The sequence below is a fragment of the Chiroxiphia lanceolata genome, chromosome 6 (assembly GCF_009829145.1).
Source record: "Chiroxiphia lanceolata isolate bChiLan1 chromosome 6, bChiLan1.pri, whole genome shotgun sequence".
Classification (NCBI taxonomy): Eukaryota; Metazoa; Chordata; class Aves; order Passeriformes; family Pipridae; genus Chiroxiphia; species Chiroxiphia lanceolata.
The window spans coordinates 9381400-9402066 of record NC_045642.1 but is presented as its reverse complement, the minus strand read 5'-3'; the positions used below and the strand labels follow the sequence as shown (position 1 = coordinate 9402066).

Sequence of the window (20667 nt, the reverse complement as noted above, 5' to 3'; positions counted from 1 at the left end):
AACACCTAAATTCCAACCAGAAGTTCATTTTTTGTTCAGGATTGTTTTTTTTTTTTCCTAAATTTGGCAAAAGCAATTTTAGTTTAATAGTAATGAAGAAAATCCAACCAAGCCAAAGCTTGTGTCTCACAAAACATTTATTGTTTATTTAACAACAGCAGTGAGACTTCTGCTCAGTAAATGAACACAAGTGTGAACAGAACATACAGGATAAGACATGCTGACAGAAACTAGTGACTGAAACAGCTACCCAACACACTTAAGTTTTGTTTGATATAAATACATATGCTTATAATATGTTTTTGTAAGTGAGAAGAGAAAGAGTAGGCAAAGACCATTTAAAGAATCTCCAGCTTCAGTTTTGAAAAGCATGGAATATACAGTTTAGTAATAGCAAAAATATGCAGAAAAAAATAATTAAGGGTTTTTTTTAAGTTGTGGAACATGCGTTTTCTCCAGGAGGAAAACTTATATGGGATGGAGGATCTGTTTGACAAAGGGTTGGTAAACTGAGAAACAGGAAACCTGGAGGAGCTCAGGCATGAATTTTAAAAATGTCATTTTTTTCCCCCCTTTATCTCCCCCTTAAAGTTTTTGATGATGTAAACAATTTTGGTACAGCATACAAGCAGGAAAAATAGCTGTTCTCTCTACACAACAGTCTTCCAGTTCACTAAAAATGGTGACACACAGAACCTAGAAAACTGGTACAGTTGAGCAAAGCCAGAATGAGAACCAGTATCACAGCAGTGTCTTGGGACTCCACAGTATTATTTTTCATCTCTCTTTTAGTCTCCCTCCTCTTTCTGCTGTGACTCCCCCTACCCCACCATGAAATCAATCAGAGGGATTATACAAATTATGAATTAATTCCTGATCAAATATCAGTTACATTTGGTGATCTGCTCACACTTGTATAACAAAAAATACTCTTGCACTTCATCATTTATTCACTGAATAGCAACTCTGTAGACAATGTTCTCTCTTTAGGACATACCTGCAGTATGAGTGACTCTTTATCACCTTCTAATCGTGCCAACCTTTCTTGATAAGTTTCATTATTGGATGAATGATGATTCACCTGTGACTGGGGAAAAAAAGTGCTGTGAGAATTTTTACAGTTAAAGTGTCAAGCAATATTTAACAAAAATTAGATATATTAAGTGAGTTTTATGATACCAAAAATATGAAAAAAAACCTGTCTACAGACCAAAACTCTTCATTTCATGTGCATTAAATGTACCTTTGAACATTTGAATGCGCCTTTTTTAAGCTGGATTTTAAATACTCTATCATTTGCAGCAATCAAGAATGGTATAGGAATAGACTGATATTTTCTATCAAATTATAATTTCAATGAAAAATACCATCTTATTGAAACAAAACCCCTTTAATTTGAAATATCTGGTGTAGACAGTCTTTTGCCAAAGTAAAGGAACCTTGGTGTTTCAATGGTAAAAACTGCCATAGGTATTATACTATTCCTTGAAATTACTGAAAGAAAAGTAGAATTTTTTTGTTAGCAATTAAAAATTTATTTAAATTATCAAATTCTCATTGGTAATTATTCTAGCCACATAATCACTTATGGATTGCTAAACGGCTCTAGGGAGTAAAACCTTCTAAAACACAGCCTGCTTCTAACTGTTAGGTCCCATTTCCTATGAATTTTATTACTTCAGATAGAAACACCACAATTAAAAAAAAAAAATCTGCAGATGTACTTTAAAAAGTTTGGAAGAGTCTCGTAGCCTTACCCTCCATACCAAACCATTGTGTAACTGTGGGAATGTTTGCTCAGAGCATCAAAAGTAACCTGAGCCCTCAGAGGTTCATTTCCCAGCTCCGTTGCAGGCAATGCATTTCTGCCAGGGAATGTAACACTGTGCCTGGCTTGTCAGCTAACCCAAGAATCCAACTTCAATGAGTTCCCTTCAACTGCACTCATCTGCAGCTGACTCCTCATTTATAGTTACTTGCATAATGGCACCAATATAATGATAATCCTCCTCCCCAACTGTCCTTTCTTTTTCAACTGAACACTTGTGAACAGGATTTTTAAAAAATATTAGCTATATACGTAGCTTCTTGATCTACACTGAGGTCTACAGGCACAAATGTAACACAGATGATGAAAATACACGTGGTGCTAATTAATGCAAACCAAGAAATCAAATTTTTATTCAGTCAGAAGAGACTTTTCAAGCCATAAAGTGCTAAACTAGATATAAGTATGGAATCTTTACAAGCTGAGAGAAACCAAGCACCCTTGTCTCTGATCATGTTGAAAGAAATTGAGAGAATTACAAAAACACCAACAAACAGTGCTGAGAGACGTCTGAAGAGATCATCTGGTTCGCTGTTCTATCCTAGGACCAATACTCTTGTTTGGATTACAGAGACTTTCCATCTTCTTCTTAGGTGCCCATCATTAGAACATTTTCCTTAATGTCCAACCTGAATTATCATCTCTTCAACTTTAACCTACTGGTGCTTATCATACCACCATGGATTAAAGAAAGGTTCTTCACTTCAGAATTCTTTTTTTTAGTTATTGGAAGACTGTCTGTGGATCTCTAACTAGCACGTCTCCCTTCAGTTAAACAAACACAAGTTTTTCTGCCTTTTCCTCACAGGTTAATTTCTCAAGAACTGTTTTGTTGCTTTCTTTTGGTTCCTTTGCACCAATTGTTCCTTGACTTCTTTTGAAATTAAGTGCCTAAGAGGAGACACAGCACTCCAGCTGCAATTGGCTTCAGTGGAAAAACCTTTTCACAGACCCTTGGGCCGTATTTCTTTTCATATTAACCATATAGTAAAACTCACATATTTTCAGCCTAGGACCCATAACTTCCAGATCCTTTTTTAATGCTCTTATTTAGCTGCCATCCTGTTCTTCATTAGGTGTTTACTTGCTGTTCCTGCCTGAATGTGTAACTTTGAGCTAGTCTACACTGAATTGCATCCTATTATTTATAATCTTTTCCTATGCATCAGGCTCCTACGTTTTAATCATGGCTGCAAGGCCCTTAACTAGAATCACCTATAAATTCACTAAGCTTTGTCCTTTGTCCCCGTTTAGAGGGTCAACAGGAACATTAAAAACAGGATGTGCAGAACCTCACTCCACACCTCACTTATTATTCATTGTCAAAAGAAGAATATGTTAACTCTACCCAAATACACCTTTGTCACAAGGTTTTGACCAGTTTATAGTAAGTACAGCTAAGATTCAAGACCTCAGAGAAACGGCTCTAAACATGCAGATGTGAGTGCACAGTATACACAAACAGAAGTCTTGGATAAAGTTTTACCATGGCACCTGGAAGGGAGATGGTCCATGCATTAAAGGAACGATGACCTCACTCACTATTTTTCTCCTAACTAGTTTTAACTTTTTAGAATTTCTGTCCTCACATCTCAGTGTAATTTTTTCAAGTCTTGTCCTGTTATTAAAGAAAAACCCCCACCCCTTAAACTCCCCTCCCAGTTTTCATAAAACATGTTTAACTTAGGCCCTCTGTATTCAGTCAGTCAGTTACTCTCTATGGTCTTAAAGTTCGTTCCTTATTAATTCTTGTGGTACTGTAATGAAACTAAAGATTCTTTACAAGTAAACAATATGCATTTCTGTATGTCTGCCTAGACAATCCTTTGACCTCAGCTCTGCATCCTCAATCATCCTGCCAGACATCCCGTCTGGGTCCTTACTCCACAGAGAGAGCAAAGTCTTACACTGCACTTAAGAATCCAAAATCTTTAGCCTTAGCAGCTGTGTTTCCATTAGGGTTAAGACTTCATTACATGCCATTAAATGAGTTTTCTCAATGGAGAGCCCCACCAGCCTTCCCCAGTATATCTCTGGTTCACACCCAGTGGCTGGGGAGGCTTTCCTGCACCTAGAACATCAAGTATTCAGGGAAGAACTGCATGTTGCTAGGCAGGAAAAGAGTCTCCTAATGCCAGAACCTAATCAAGTAGATTTTGCACCCTTTCTCCTGCCATCATGTGCTATTTTTTCTAGGCTAGATTTAAGAAACATACCTGTAACCACTTGTGCAAGCATTATTGCCAATGCACTGTTACATAAACAATCTGCCGTGAATGCAAAATGGAGTTCAACATTTTTTATAATCCGTAATTTAGAATTAGTGCAACACAGAATCAATAGATATTTCACTACATACCAATGTAAAGCCTAGTGAATCATCCATGGGAACAGAGAAGGGGGAACAACTACACCAAAATATCCACCCTGCCCATAGGTCAGTGAGACAGGGCTTGGATAAGTACAGGAAAGTACAGTAGACAGAAAAATGACCTGCTAGATAAAAGTGTCTGATTGACACCCAGCAGTTGTTTCAGACTTGGTAATTCTTCGTGGCATGTATAAAGACAAGATAAAACAATGTAACATGAACCAAGGCCATCTGTGGATGGTTGGAGTGCATTCTGCAGTTGTGAAAGTCAGCACTGAGAGGAAACAGCAAGTGTAGTCACGTGTCACACGTATCAGCAGCAACTGAATAAAGGACTTGTAACACTAAAGACATAAGGCTATGGATGAATTCCAGCTGGTGTAAGAGCTCACAAACAATAAACATAGGTCATGTGGTTGCACAAGTCTAAAAGGCTGAATCAACAAGATTTTCTACAAAGCTAGTATTTCAGAAGATGTAGCATTAAAGACCAAAAATTGTTTCCTGGGCTTGAAAAATTATAAGTTAATGTTAATATTAATTACGTTTCTTATAGTGAAAGAATGAGAGAAATTGCATAAAACATGTAAAGAAGTTCATGATAACACATGATAGCAAAGTAGAAGGAAAGATATGCTAAGGCAAGGTAGCTGAAAATACATTGATGGTAGTACCACTGCAGATGAAAAATCAACTGCATACCATAAATACTTTGCCTGTGGGAATCCTAGAATCCTTAACCAGCAACCAGCACCTCCTCCATTTGTACCATTAAACCATGTCCTCAAGTGCCATATCTACACATTTGCTGAACACTTCCAGGGATGGCATCTCCACCATTTCCCTGGGCAGTCTGTTCCCATGTTTTACAATCCTTTATGTGAGGAAATTTTTCCTAATGTCTAATCTAAACCTCCCATGACACAACTTGAGACCATTTCCTCTTGTCCTGTCACTTGTTATCTGGCAGAAGAAACTGACCCTCATCTCACTACATCCTCCTTTCAGGCAGTTGTAGAGAGCAATAAGGTCTCCCCTGAGCCTCCTTTTCTCCAGGCTAAACAGTTCCAGCTCCCTCTGCTGCTTCTCATAGGACTCTACTCTCTAGACACTTCACCAGCTTTGTTGCCCTTCTCTGGACTTGTTCCAGCACCTCAATTCCTTCCTTGTCCTGAGGGGCCCAGAACTGGACACAGCACTCAAGATGTGGCCTCACCAGTGCTGAGTGCAGGAAGACAATCACTGCTCTGGTCCTGCTGGCCACACTATTCCTGATCCAAGCCAGGAATCCACTGGCCTTCTTGGCCACCTGGGCACACACTGGCTCATGTTCAGCCACTGTTGACCACCACACCCATGTCCTTTGCTGCCAGGTAGCTTTCCAGCCACTCTACCCCCAGCCTGTAGTGCTGCCTGGGGTTGTCATGACCGAAGTGCAGGACTCAGCACTTGGCCTTGTTGACCCTCATACAACTGGTCTCAGCCCATTGATCCAGCCTGACCAGATCCTTCCACAGAGCTCTCCTACCCTACAAGCAGACCAACACTTCCATCCAACGTGGTGTTACCTTCAAACTTGCTGAGGGTGCACTAAATGCCCAGGTTGTCCACGAAGATGTTCAATGGACCCAATACTGATCCCTGAGGAACAGCACCCGTGACTGGCCACCATCTGGATGTAACTCCATTCACCACCACTCTCTGGGCCCAGCCCTCCAGCCAGTTTTTACCCAGTGAAAAGTATACCTGTCCACACCATGGGAAGCCAGGAGTTGCAAAGCAATTTCTTGAAGCACCTGCATTATGGTCTCCTTAGAGATTTTGGGTACACTTCAATGCACATCATACTGCAAAAGGCATTAGCACGAAAAGTTTCCTGAAACAATTCCAAATCAACTGATTCACCCAGTTCTAGAAAAAGAAAAGCAAGGAAAAAAAAAAAACAAACACAAAGCTTTTGCATTCCATCACCTGCTTTAGCTTCTTGTTCATTTTTAGTTTCCAAATCTCTCTTTGGAACACGCTCCTTTCTTTAATCTGAACACAATATTGGTAGCTGCTGGAAACTTCTAAGTGTCTAAGTATCACTTACATGATCCAGTCATTACAGAGTCATTTTCCAAGAAAAGGGCTTAAATTTTCCTTCAGAATACATGACACAAAAAAAAAATCAGACTTCGGAGAATGATTCTGTAGGTTTAATTTAAAATGGTGGTAATCAGCAAAAGTACAAAAGAATATGGCAAGAAAGGGATGAAATGCTTGATCAGTTCAGCTATCTTAATTTTCAGTAGTTTTCTCAGAGTCTGTTATGCATAGAATGTTATTTTTTCTTGCATGTTATTTTAATAGGAAACAATTCAAAATGAAATTTATTGTCAGAACGGAGTGACAACTGTTGTATGGTGTTTCTCTACAGAGGTTCTGTTGGGAAGCTTTTGTAAGGGAACTTCTATCTGTATCTTGATGGACTACAAAAGTAAGACCCTGAAAGCAAGCACATCTGCAAGGTAATGAAGCTCAGTACAGGTCAGTTTATGTTTTCCTAGCGTGTGTGATGTTCCAGCCCAAAGAGTCTCCAACAACGCTAATTTTAACACAAACCCCACCAACTTCTGAAGTTGATCAGCAAGCTGTTACACAGAAATTTGTCACGAATACCATGGATCTCATACTGGGCTGTGGAGCAGGGAGGAGCTGGGAAAAGAAACCTGGCAGTCAGTTAAAGTGGTGATTTGTAAGCTTTTTCAACAAGTCATCTGCCTCTTTGAGAAGACAGATTATGTCATAACCCTCCTCTCTTCTTATTCAGTCACATGAATCACCTTCAGTGCCACTGATAATTGAACAGGATGACTGTGGCAACAATAATACTCTATTAATGGGGAAGATTAGGGACATGCTTCACGTATTGCTTTTTGTTATAGTTCAGAAGCTGAAAACAAGGAGTAGAGTCAGCAGAGTTCAACCAGTCAGCTTTACCACAAACTACCAGCAGCACACAAACAGCAGTATTACATTTCAACACAAGAAAATGTAGACTACAGACTTCTTCCAGCCTATTTGGAGCTGATAATATTTACAAGACTACGGTCTTTCCATCTCTGTCATTCTCTTTTTGGTCAGTAGAATTATGTTATGAGTCACAGTAGTATTATGAAGTGATGATTGAACAGCCTACACAGTAAACATTTTTATTTGCTTCTGACTGTGGATGCAATACAAATTTAATCTCTTGGCATGTTAATGCTACCTCAGATACACACCCATCTGAATATATGTACATTCCCTCAGTGTACCTGAGAGGAGGAGGAGAAGGCTGGAACATGATTTCTGGATCTATAATTCTTGCCTTTCATCTGGAAGTAATTAGTAAATCAACAGCAGGATTTTTTATTTGCCATTGTGACTGGTTGGTTAAATGAAAGTGGCAGTCACTTTGAAAAAGCTAACAGTGCATAGTCTGAAATTAAGCAAAGACAGAGGCAGGTAAATTTTAGTAGTCATTAAAATAAAGAATTTTGAACAAATACTTATATTTTACCTGGATAATTTTTCTGAAAACTAATACCTGTTTTTTTCCTCCAGATAGTTACATCATTTAAAGGAAGATATCCTTACAGAAGTCATAAGATTCACCTTCAGTACCTTGAACTTAATGGCTATATCATGGGTTTGATCACTCCACCTCTTGCTAGACAGGTTATGAATCAGCTTCAGAAGAAAGGAAAGCAAAAGAACAATGTACACCTATTTCAGGTCAACCATCAGCTTTGTGCTGCAAGCACTTCAAAAGGTAAGTCTAAACCAAGCTACAACAGTTATCAGGTGCCCCCACTTCCCATGAAGGCATCTCTCTTCCCAAATAAGACATCTGACCATTGCACAAAGTTTTCCAGATGTTGGAGACCTTCCATTCGGACTCCATCCACCCCTGTTCAAATAGATCAGTTAATTTAACATATCCTTAGAGAGCCCATAACACTTTTTGTAGTAAATATTAACATTTTTATTAATAATTTGTGGTTATGCCTACATGTCTACCTACCAAAATGGGAGTTGTGCTGTTTTTATTTGGAATGGTGCATTCCAATTAAGGTCAGAGGGAAAGATTAAGAATAATGCAACAGGACAACATAAAATTGTATGTGAACCCTCTGACCCAAATCCCTTGGGAGAACCAAAGAACATTTGCTGAAAATGGCTCACTTTCAGCTTCAGGTAGTGGAGGTGTCTCAGGTTCCTTAGTTTGCAACAGAAACTTTGAACATTGACAGGTTCACGCTTACGCCTTTTGAAAGAACCCAACATTAGTTATCTGCAAAATGCTGCCCACAAACTGCCCACCAGCTACTTGATGGGAACTGTGCTGTTGCCCAAGCTGTAATGTTAAAAGCACACTGTACATACACAAGGACTTTTCCATATCCTTCCATAAACAGACCACAGAGAGACACGTCTCCCTTAATAATTCCCGTGACCTCCTTATCCAGGCTTTCAGTCTTACTAAAAGGTATCCTCAAATATCTGCACTGTCACAAACTCTTACAACATGGCATGAAACCAGGGTGGTTCTGTGTGCCTGTGTCAGATATTCAGCTTTTCAGGCAAAATAAGCTAACTGGGACAATTCTGAAATTGCCATCGAAGTATGACATGCAGTGAAGTCCAGTATAGCTGTACACACTGCAGAGTTTTGTCCTTCTGATATTAGGTAAGATATTATCAGAGGAAGTTCTTTCTCTTGTGAGAGGTACTACTGCAGATTTGGAATTTTTATTATTGGCAAAAGGCAGAAAAAAAGCAAAGTTGAGAAAAATAGCAAACAAAGGAAAGCACATGAACTGTGCCTCACATAGAACTGAGACAAGGCTAAATTGTTTCTTTGCTCTGTCCATCTGCTCTTACATTTTACTGCCCACTCTGTCCACACCTTTGGCCATTCTTGGCACAGCATTTCCACAGGTCATGTTAAGACAGTGAAGTCCAATGGAAAGCACTGAAGTGTGGTGACACCTTATCTCCATTTGATCTAAATAATGCTTTCTCCCTGCTGCTGTTGCACGGAAACAACAGCAGCTGATGCTACTATACAGACTATGTTACAAGATCTCTGCTTAAAACCAGACCCTCAGTTCTAAGCATCTGAAAACAGCAGTTGTATCTGTCATTTTGCCTGCCTGGATCCCATGATTTTTGTATTTGTTTACTGCCCTAACCCAGTCCAGGCCGCAGATACCACACAAGTCTGTCTTAGCCAACCACTGCAACAGCAAAACCAATCCTGGTCTCTGAAGTGAGTTCTGCTAATGATGAAATTTGAGCCAGCTCTGGCACACTTCACCAAGGCTTTATGGAAGTCTGCTGCAGTTATTCTCTGTTAAATGCCATTTGTTACTCTGAAAGCAACTCTTACTTTTATTATAAGCCAAAGAGCAACAGTTTATGATTGCAGGAACTGAAATCTTTATATGTTGTAACAGTCAGTGCCAGATGTTATACTGGGATTCTTGAAGGTGAGAATTAAATACGCAACTTATGTTGTTTCAACTTTAAAAAAAAAAAAAGGAAAACAAAAAAATTTATTTCTAAATCACTTGTCAGAGGAATTTGGGAGCAAACTGCTTAAGTTCTCCTGGCAACAACACAAGCTCATTTTCAGTACTCTTCCCTTCCCCCACATGTGCACACCCCTTTAAAGACCTTGCAAGGAAAAGCAGCAGTACTGATATTCTCCTTTATGTACCTGACATTAAAGGAATTACATGCAACAGCAGCAAGGGTATTATTAATTTCTGTAAAATTCTGTGCTACCTTTGAATGCAGTACCCTTTCTGAATACACAGAACCTGATAGCAGCACACCTTATTAGCTTTTTGTTAGCAAACCTCTCTTCACAGAATTGAAATTTGCACCAGGAAATTTCAGGCAGGCACACTGTATTCATGACCTCGTTTAATTAACAAATTAACATGTGAGCTCAAAATACACCTTTTTTTATAGGTAATTAGCTTTAACTGCACAGAGTACAGGGTAACCTAATATATAATGCTACCGACAGCTACTTCCTGCTGCCTCTCCTCCTTCACTATCCCACTCGCTTCCCATTTAATCCCTACTCAGACACACTCCAGAAATGTAAAAGTTTCCAGAACTTGATGTAAATATTTTGTAAATTAACTTCAAGATTCTCAAGCTTTTATTAAAGACTTACAGATCATTAATATTTTATATTTAGTTCAAGAAACTACCCAAATTAAACTCCTAATCATATTTCACATAAGTATTGACCTATATTTTATGTTTATACAGTCGGTAAAAAAACAGAGTGCATGTGCATATGTATACATGTGTGTATACATACACACATACAAGAATTTGCAAAAAAAGTACACACAGGTTAAAACAGATTTTTAAGAGTATACTTACAACATGTGTTGCTTTCATGACACACAATTAAATTCATATAGTAATTTAAAAGCCAGCCTACTATGAGGGATCTATTCACATCCCAATCATAATCTCTAACACTGAAAAATAAATAATTAGAACATAAAAAAAGTCTAAAATCTGACAAAAGCAAAGTGATTTTTCCAAGATGACAAAACTACTACACAGATCTACTTTGTTTTTATAGGAAGACAAAAACAATCTCATGCAGTCAATTTATGTTCAGGCAGTTCATCACAAAATAAATAGCACTGTCTTTTTTTAAAAAAACCCGTTATTTTATCAGAGTAACATGCACAGAAAAAAGTACCACCATTTTTATCCAAAACAAAGGCATCCAGAAAGGTCTCATACAGTTACCCCGATGAAGAATCAATTAAGTGAAGAGCTACTGCAAATAATTTTTCACTTTAAAGCACAACATGATAAACATACTCTCCTTTTTCTGCCATACATTCCCATGCAGGACTTGCTTTGTTGTACTGCAACCTCAGGAAAGCACGAGCACTTGCCAGAATCTATTGCCATTTGCTCAAAGTTTGATCCTAGAGTTTCATTTTTAAAGACAAAGACAGCTGATTCTCTCTCCCCCCCCCCGTAAGCCTTCTCCTCCTACATCAAGAATTGTCTTTAATTCATTTCTCATGAAGAAACTTACACTATTTTATGTCTCAGACACTGAACACATTTCCTTTCACAAAGCTGAATATTCTGACTAAGATTTTGCTAATGTGCATTTAGAAAGAGAAAACAAAAGCCCAGCAAATCACTTACCCTCTTTAGCCACGTGAAGTGCTTGTAAATATCAATCTCACCATCCATGCTTTGGGCCCATCTCAGCAGTTACATTCCCAGGGTTAAAAAGAAACTTTTGGAAGCGAGTGCACTGCTTTGTTCTACAGGATATAGCTGTGATTTCTTCCCCTTTCAACCCTCAACTTCTGAAACCTTCAGTGCCTGTTCATATTTTAAGCTAAATCTCCTGCCCCTGTCCCACGGTCTTATCCCAAAGGCTTCTCACAGATGTATATATAACACACAACTGTATAAACTTCAGGCTCTCCCCCAAACATCTGGTTTTTTTAAACAGCAGATCAGTTAGCAACAAGAACAATGCGACTCTGAAATCATCAAAAATATAACTTGCTAAATGATCTTTAAAAAAGGATCTTTCAAGAACAGTAGAAATCTGCAAAAACTGTTCCCCTTTAATGTTGAATAACAAGCTAAAAATTATTAAGCTGTCACTGAGAAACTATTTTTCAAGTAATGCTTTCTCTGGCTTTCTGTTTCAAGAGTGGCTGGAACTCATTACCAAAGACCCCCTATTTCCTGTCTCTGTTTTACTCCCTGTTTATTGTAACACTACTCAGCCTTCTCAGTTTATTTCAGGCTCAGACTAAACCTAAAAATAAGCTCTGCTCTTTGAATTACTTGCCTGTCCTCTCAAAAGACATTATAAAAGAGGAGGAATTCAAGGACGATCCTGTGAATAAGTTAATGATCCCATAAATACTGCTATTGCCAAAGAGGCGATTTTCCATCTTAACAGAAGATGATGATACCCTTCCAAGATATTTGTCTGTTCCTGCTGAAGCTGAAATCTCATAGCATGGCAAGTTTTCAAACTTGCAACACCAAGATAAATGCATATGCAACGCAATGCTCTGGCAAGAAGGGAAGTTTAAAAGTGTTGCCTGTTACTGCGGTGTCCTCTAGTGCCTCCACAGAGTAGTTTATTCATAACTCATAATTTTTCCCCCAGTAAACTCCAGTTTTCAATGTTGCATCTCCCCCTACTTAAAAGTGGCTTTGGACTTGAATTGGGAAACTGATTGTTACACACACAAGGACAACTGCTTGGGTAATGCCTGTTAAGACCTAAACACAGCTGTCTCCATGGGATTTTTGTGATGATCTCAGAACGTTTAGTTATTTCCTCATTTTCTTCAGATTCTACAACCAAACTGACTCCTGCATTTAAGAAGCAGTAAAACAGCAGTTTGGAAGAGCCAGTGTCAAAGTAGCCCATGACACCAATGACATACAGAGGACTTGAAGTCTGAGGCTGTATAATACCCCGAAAAGCTGTTCTTACTGAGACCTGCCTCACTTAGGCATCTACCCACATTCCAAGCTGGGGAAGTCACAGACATGTGATGAAATTTCTGCAAGAGACGTGGGTTTTTATTGTTTCAGCAATTCTTGATCCTTTGGACCTGATGGAGCTCTTTGAGAACCTTCCATAACACAAAGAGGGAAGAACATAAACCTAGACTTTTGGTTTCCTTTGTGTATTTATTATCTGTTCTTATTTAAAGTCACATGACAAGGAAAACATCACAATTTTTAAAAAGTTAGTGCTAAGAGTTTTCTAGAGGTGCTAGGATATCTAAAATCATCAGTAAATGTGATAAGATAAAAGAACTGTCAGTTCCAAAAAGCAGATCAGAAGGGGACTTGGCTTGCTGTGTGCATAGAATGCGGTTGTTTTTATGCTATCTTAAAGCTGATGAGGGCAACTATTTCTTGAATAGTTTACACTGTCTGGCAAAAGTCTCAGCACATTGTCAATGGTCCTTTAAAAAAAACCTAAATTAATACTTAATATAGCACACTTCTCTATGCACTACAGCCTCTGTCATGGCTGACAAACTGAAGACTAAACAGAGGTTCTCTTGACATTAAATAATGAACTTCCAACAGCTTAAGGCATTTTTTCCCCTGAAAACTTGTTATCTAATTATGAAGAACAGCAAACAAATCAAACTTTATCTCACAGTATTGTGTATCCCATAGCACCACCACTATGGTGCCTCAAGTTCCACATTTCATCTGTTTCAAAACATGGGCTCTAAGACTCTCATTTCAGGGAAGAAGGAAACGCCTTTCTTAAAACACTCCCACCATGCATTATCAGGTAATGATTTTGTTTTTCATATAAAAACTACAAAAAACTATATTACTCCACTTATTAGTGCCTCAGTGTACCACCTGCAGTTAGGTTAGTATCCATTTCTTCTTTCAAAAGAATTAAAAATGACAAACATACCTTATTTCTGCCCTGTCATTTCTGCTGGATTTCATGCAAAGGATTTCTGCTAGTCATTCTTCCTGACTAAAAGGTAAGTGTCTGAATTTTCTGCATCTTATCAGCCACGAATGTTGACAGCATACATTCCAGACAGTCACATGCTCACTCTGAGCCTGTCACCTGCACGCTGAACTTTACGTCCTGCTTGAGCTTTGGCCTGCAAGTTTCAGATACCAACTGAATGCAAATCAATTGCCCCAGATTTGCTTAGAATGCTTTTCCATTTCACTAGAAAAGCAGGTTAGTCTCTCTGAGCAGTGTGAAAATAAGGAAACTATGTTGAAACCTGAGGATTGCTTCATCAGGTTACCACTGTATGTTTTTCTTATTTTCAGGAAATCCATGTCTGCGTGCAGTTCTTCACTGAGCACCAACTTCTGGTTCAGTGGAGAGTTAAAAATCAAACAAACAAAAATGCCACACTACTACTGAAAAACCACCACCTTCAAGTTTTACCCCACAGAGAGTGATCCAGCTATTGCTCCCTTCCCCAACAAATTGTTTTTCTTAGTGTTGTCTCCAATACAAATGCAATTTTGAGCACTAAAATGTTTAAAGTTAACGAAGTTTATATACCCTACAACCTGTATGAAAACCCATTAGGATTTCTTTGCCAATTCTCTACTTCCATAGATAACTGCTGACTCCTGCCAGTGTTGATAAAAGTAAAAACTCAGTTTGCAGAACACCAAAGGTGCTAGTCACAAGAAGGTCTGCTGATACACAACCCATAAAAAACACCCAGCTAAATGACCCAGTACTCTGTTAGTCAGCATGTCAAATACTTCAACGAGATTTTAAATGTTTCAAATAGTAAATAAACATGCTGCAAGAGCTTTGAAACTGGAAGTATCAGAATGCTTTAAACATTCAGTTAGGCTTCTCATGTCCCTCCATTCCAGGCCTATGAGGAGGGAAGAAAATATCCACAAATCCTCTTAGAACTGCGGAGGAAAAGGCAATCTGACTGTCTGGTGTATTCTCTCTTCCACCAACACTGAGCTGAGAAAGCACAGAGTTGTTTGTCCCTCTTTCTTCCACCCAACTGTGGCTCAATGAACATTATAAAAATATATTTATTATTGTTGTTTTAGCAATTTTACTTTTTATTCAGTTAAGTCTGTGATAAAATACATGCTTTTGTGATCTCTCAGAGCAGCACAAATGCAAATGGTCAATAGAGTTCTACTGCCATTGAATTTCCTGGAAAATCAGAGAACAAAGGAATAGGAATCAGAGCAGTTCTTCAGTGTCCAACAGGTCCAAGTCCCTGGACCATAGCACCTGTCTGCCCTTTCAGCAGTAACTTAGAGATCATTTTGGTTTCAAAACCCATCAGCCTCTGAAAACACTAAAAGAAAACAAACTTGGCTTCTTAGGCCAAGAGATGCAATGTCCAGCTATGAATCTTCCCAGCCTCATCAGGGGAGTCCAGCTGAGGATGGACATGAAACAAAAATTTGCCCATTCCCAAGAACTAATATCAACTTTTCCTACATGTTTTTTCCAGTCCTAGTGTTTGGGCTGGTTTGGAAACAAAGGGATTAGGACCAGATTTTAAAAAGGAAAATTTTTTTCAGCATGCCAATTCACAGATGTCATTCTCACGCTGCAGAAATATGTGAGAGCTTCAGACTGAAGAAAGAGAGAGAAAACATGAGAAAACTTGTGTATAAAGAAATTCAGGCCATTTGTGCAGAAAACAATGGAGGAAGAAATTCCTTTTTCATGGTGAGCAATGGCTTCAGGAATCTAGATGAATTATTTCCAGAAAGGAAATGTGTCTTAGAGTCTTAATCATCACTAATAATAATGCCTAAGTCACAAGAGAAATAAGAAATTCTTGGAACAAAAGGAAAAAAAATACTGCATTCTGTGGATGAGCAAATTTGCTTTACTTGTGATAATTTAAAAAAAAAAAAAACATGTCCTGGGAAACAGACAACAAATAACATTATGTAGATACATGAACAAATAATCCTTTCCCAGCATAAAATACACTCAATCGTAATGGCTTAATTCTTTGATTAAAATCTGTATTTCAGAATTAAACAGATTTAGATGGCCATTAGTTCCATGCCAGCATGGTTAACCCTTATTCTTATTCCATATTTGGGGGAGGAGGAGGTAATACTTCAAACAGGTGCTGACATCTCTGGAGCCATTCCCATCTGCAGGCTGTATGATATCACATATCTCCAGCACTACCATGTCCTTTCAGGTTACTGCTCAAGCAATAAGTAGCTCTCTTCCCTTGGCTTGCACAATGTATTACTGATGCTTAGATGAAGTTACTGTTTATTAATTCATTCACAGACATTTGCACATTCTTGGCAGTTTCAAACATTCCTTGCCATATACTGAAATGCTTTTCTCAGTCCAAGTTCTACAAGAAAATATGACTTTTTGGATGAAGCTTATTTAGAAGAGAATGTAGATCGTAAGAAACTTGAGTACTATATTTTTACATGAAAAGTAAAAGATATTTTCTACTTAGCAGAACATCAAAACCCCTGTGAACGTTTCCCCCAGTTGTTATATGCAAGAGTGCACTGATATGTAGAGAAAATAATTAAAGATATATATTTACATCCTACCACACAACACATTACAATAATTCAGGTTTAGTTTCCAGTCTGAAAGGTTTCAAAGCACTGCTGAAACTACTAAACATGCAGTAAGTCAGTATATGAAACATTTGGAACAGGATATTTACCAAATACTTGCACATATATCAACAACATTGGAGGTAACATTTTGCCTCTCCTCACTATGACACACATCAGATTTTCTCTTCTAAATTTCAGAACAGAAAAAAATTGTAACAAGATTCAAACCAGAATAAGCTGCAGATACACCTTTACAAGTCCTTATTTCTGATAAGGAATGTACAAATATTCATAAATTTCTTCTTAAGTATTTAATTATTTAGGAAAATAAAGCACATTGCTGATCTACTCATGAAGAAGAGCAGCATGCCAACATATATGTACAATGTGTCTAAAATAAGCATAATTTGCTTCTGTTTTTGAAAGATCACAAAACCTGAAAATATATTTAGGGGCACTTTAACTAAATACAGGTCTGTTTACTGCTGTTATTAGCACACTAATCCAAGAGAGAATGAAATAATTTTGTTGTCGATACGTTACTGCCATGTTTGTCATAACTCATAAAATTTAGCAAATGAGGTAAATCAACCTACCCAAATTCTGTGTAATCTGAATAGAGTTTATATATAAAAAAATATATAGAAATGTTACGCTGTTTCTCTAACATTCAGGTAATACCTGAATCAATACAGGACTTTTTAAAAGAAAACTTTGTCCCCATCTTCTTTATGTGACCATTACCTTTCCATCGTTTCTGTCAGCACCATTGTTTAATTAATTAATTTCTCTTACCAGCCCCTCTGTTAATTACTTTATGGAAAACATTTTCCTATGTTTCCTCTATCTCCACTTCAAAAGGTAGATACTTCTTACTCTTTACATTTATGCATTAATGTTTGTTAAATTAATGCAGTGCATAATATTTAAATCCGTGAAAAGCCAAAACAGCTGGAAATTCTAGTGACAGATCATAACATGAAATGAAAAAGGGACACCATATATTACATCAGACACAAAAGGAAAGATGAACAGGAATACGACCTTTCTTCCATGAGTACTGTAAGCCTAAGGCCATAACACAATTCTGTTCGAGCACTTCTGGTCATTGTAGTTTAAGGTGGCTCTGTTAAACATTACTGATCGTTACAAAGGTGAAAGAAGCAGCCAAAACCTAATCTCATTTTAAGAAAGAGATGTAAATCAGCCCTGCTTGCTGCAAAACTATTTTAAGCTTCTATCAGTTCTTCACACAGAGAAGACTCCTACCTCTGCTGAGAGCTACTGCAGTGAGCAGGCACAGGGAGAGGTGTCTGGTTTGTCTGGTTTGCTCCCAGACAAAAAACAACTACAGAACACTGAAAATGTTAGGCCTGGTTTACAAAAATTCCATGCAAGCTCTGTACAGCCCTGTTCCACCAGCTCCAGGGCACTCTCTAGTATTCAGAACTAGCTGCACATATGAAGGACGTTTCTCTGCTGTTTCTCGTGTACCATGAATTGCTCTAACACGCTTGGGGAACTCTGAGGCGACCAAATCTTCCAGTTCAGGGCTTCCTTGCATCATCAACTCATTGAAAAGGAGCTGGAGGACTGGGTCATACAACTTTGACTCCTCCTCAGAAAACATAACCCATCTAATGTTTCGAGCTGGCAAAAATAAACACGAATGCTTTCAGAATGACGGCTTTTCTACACTATCCCAAGCAGGCTCTACTGCTCCATTTTCAATTTAACATGTGTTAATACCACTTGGCAACGGGAAGATTCAGCTATATATAGTTCCATCATGGCTCTCAACAGTTGAGTTCCACAGTCAAATCTACCAGCAGACAAATATACTGGCTTTAATTGGCACTGCTAAGATTCCCACTCAGCTGTTGCTGAAAAATGCTATTGATACTTTTATAAAAGCACGTTTTCAAGTACATGGAAGTGCCCTGAAGTGCAGTTGTTTTCTGTCTCTGCTCTGGACAGATAACTCTGTGAAATGAATCTCAGACAAAAGTGAAATAGAGAGACCAGTGATTATGTTTCAGCAGAGCACTTCAACACATGCTTAAAATAAAACTTTGAAGTAAGTTCAAAACTTCACAAACTCCACCAAGTCAGAATTCTGAACTTTTAATCCAAGTCCCTGTGAACACACTGGAGAAAAAAAATCCCTTCATTTTAACACACAGTGTAAACAATCTCTTTTGAACTTTAATCATGACAAATAGCAGTCAAGACTCTAAGGAGTTTATCCTGTTTCTGCTAAAAAGTCTCTGGTTTTACCAATAAAACAGATCATGAAAAGAAACAAGGCACAACATATATCATAAGGCAAATCACATTATATTTAAAAATGCCTCTAACACACATTCCTCTACTATTTCCTATGCTCTTCTCCCCTTTCTGTTTCCTCAAATTTAGAATATTTAGAAAGATTTTCAGACTTAGGCTTCCAAGAAACAAAAAAACCCCCCAACCCCGTACTGAGGAAAATACTAATGGGTTTTCAAAAATCAACACTTTAAGGGTCAGTAAATAAAACTACATCATGAAGTGGTGCTTTAAACACAGATGTTCCACTAGGAGGAAGATTGTGTTCTGTAATCCTGAAAATGAGGCCTTCACTCATGCTCAAGGACCATTATAAGAACAGTAGTGTTCCTCTTTACTCAGAAAAGAGTTCCATAAAGATGTATGGAATAAAAAACCAGAATTAAACAGCGTAGAAGTTCATTTAGAGTTATGAAACTGTAAACAAATACATTCTCTCGTAGCTCACAGAGCCAAACACAGTCTGTTGTTACTGCAGCAATTAATTTTTAATGCTGAAATGACTATCTGCTTTGTGATATGTCACGTGGTCACTGGCAATACTAAAATATTTAACAAGAAGCATTGACACCATCCACAAGTTTGTTGTATATGAACTCTGCATGCTAATTCCCAGGTCTTTTTGTTCTGCTTTTAAGGCCAAAGAATTTACAGTCATAAAGCCGTATAAAACACTTCAGACACGCTCTTCAAGGAAGAATTTTTTTAATACAATTCTTAAGTAGTTAAAAGTCTATAATTAATAATTTTTTATTTAGGTTTGTCAAAAGATTTGTGCAACTCTAGCAAACTATAAAATCCTCATTCTATGGTACACAGTAACAACCTTTCTAATTCAGTGCTAACTTTGTCAAACCTGTTTCATCTCTCTCAGAGCAGTGACAGCACAGTTACTGTGCCCAGTTATACTGCAAACTCAGGAACCTGATATGTTCATAGATCCCAGACCACAGAAACAATCAAAAAGCACACCTTTAGTTCCACAAATGGTGTGTTTCTTCCTTAGAGAGAAATAAATCACCAATGGTTCAAGAAAAAGAAGAAAGGAGATGTTCTCAAAAGGGCAAGTAAACAAGGCAGTATCAGGTATAAAACATGATGTCAAATATCTGAATTTTCCCACAGATTTGGTATTCACACCTACAGCAGACAGACCAAAGAGCATAACAGCTACCATTGGTTAAAAAAAGTAAATAATCCAATTGATCAAACCATCAAACATAATTTGGTGGTATTGCATGTCTGATAAATTCCATAGTTTGCTGCTATGGAACTGAACGAAGGTGAGATCAGCTCTAGCATCCATAATCATCACAGAAACTTCCTGACTAATCAGTAATTCCATATTCTGCTCAAACCCAAATGCTGTTAAATGCTGGTGTTTGATACTATCCAGCAGGAATGAGTCTCAAGTCATCTTTCTGACTTCCCTTTCTGTGGTTTCCCATAAAAGCAATATGGGGCAGTAGCAAAACACATACTCAAATTATTTCCATAAGGCACATCGTTTGTATTCTTCATTAACAACGGCAGCTGCAACAATTTTTTAATACTATATCTAATTACACATTTAAGTGAAGAAGAATCATAAAATAACACTCTCTTCTTGAATGAAGCATGCTTATCTGCTTTTAAAATAAACATCAGATTGCTTTTTTTCTCTTTAGTTTCCACTGCATGCCTAACCAGTGTAAGCTGGGAATATTTTTGACACCTATTTATGCAAAATGTTAGAAACAAAGCAATTGCTGTAGTCTCTAAAGCTATTCAGTTACATGCTAGAGCAGCCCTCCAGCTTCAAAGGAAGGTGCATGGACCTCCAAAGAAAACAGACGTGGAATTAATCACCCACAAAAAAAAAAAAGGCCCTCTCCAACCTGCAATAGCTCTAAAAAAAAAGCTCAAAGGCATCAGTACTCCACGGGTACACACAAAAGCTAAAGCAACCACGTGTGTGAGGAGATGTGTGTAAATTAGGGGAACCCACATC

At 37.9% G+C, this 20667-nt stretch overlaps 1 protein-coding gene across 1 annotated transcript in view; it reads right to left on the bottom strand.

Moving 5' to 3' along the window:
- Positions 1 to 20667, bottom strand: part of PPFIBP2 (PPFIA binding protein 2) — a 101313-nt gene that overhangs the window by 45987 nt on the left and 34659 nt on the right. The window contains exon 4 of the mRNA XM_032690193.1: positions 998 to 1087. Within this exon, the coding sequence (XP_032546084.1) occupies positions 998 to 1087 (90 nt within the window). The remainder of the gene's footprint in view (positions 1 to 997; positions 1088 to 20667) is intronic.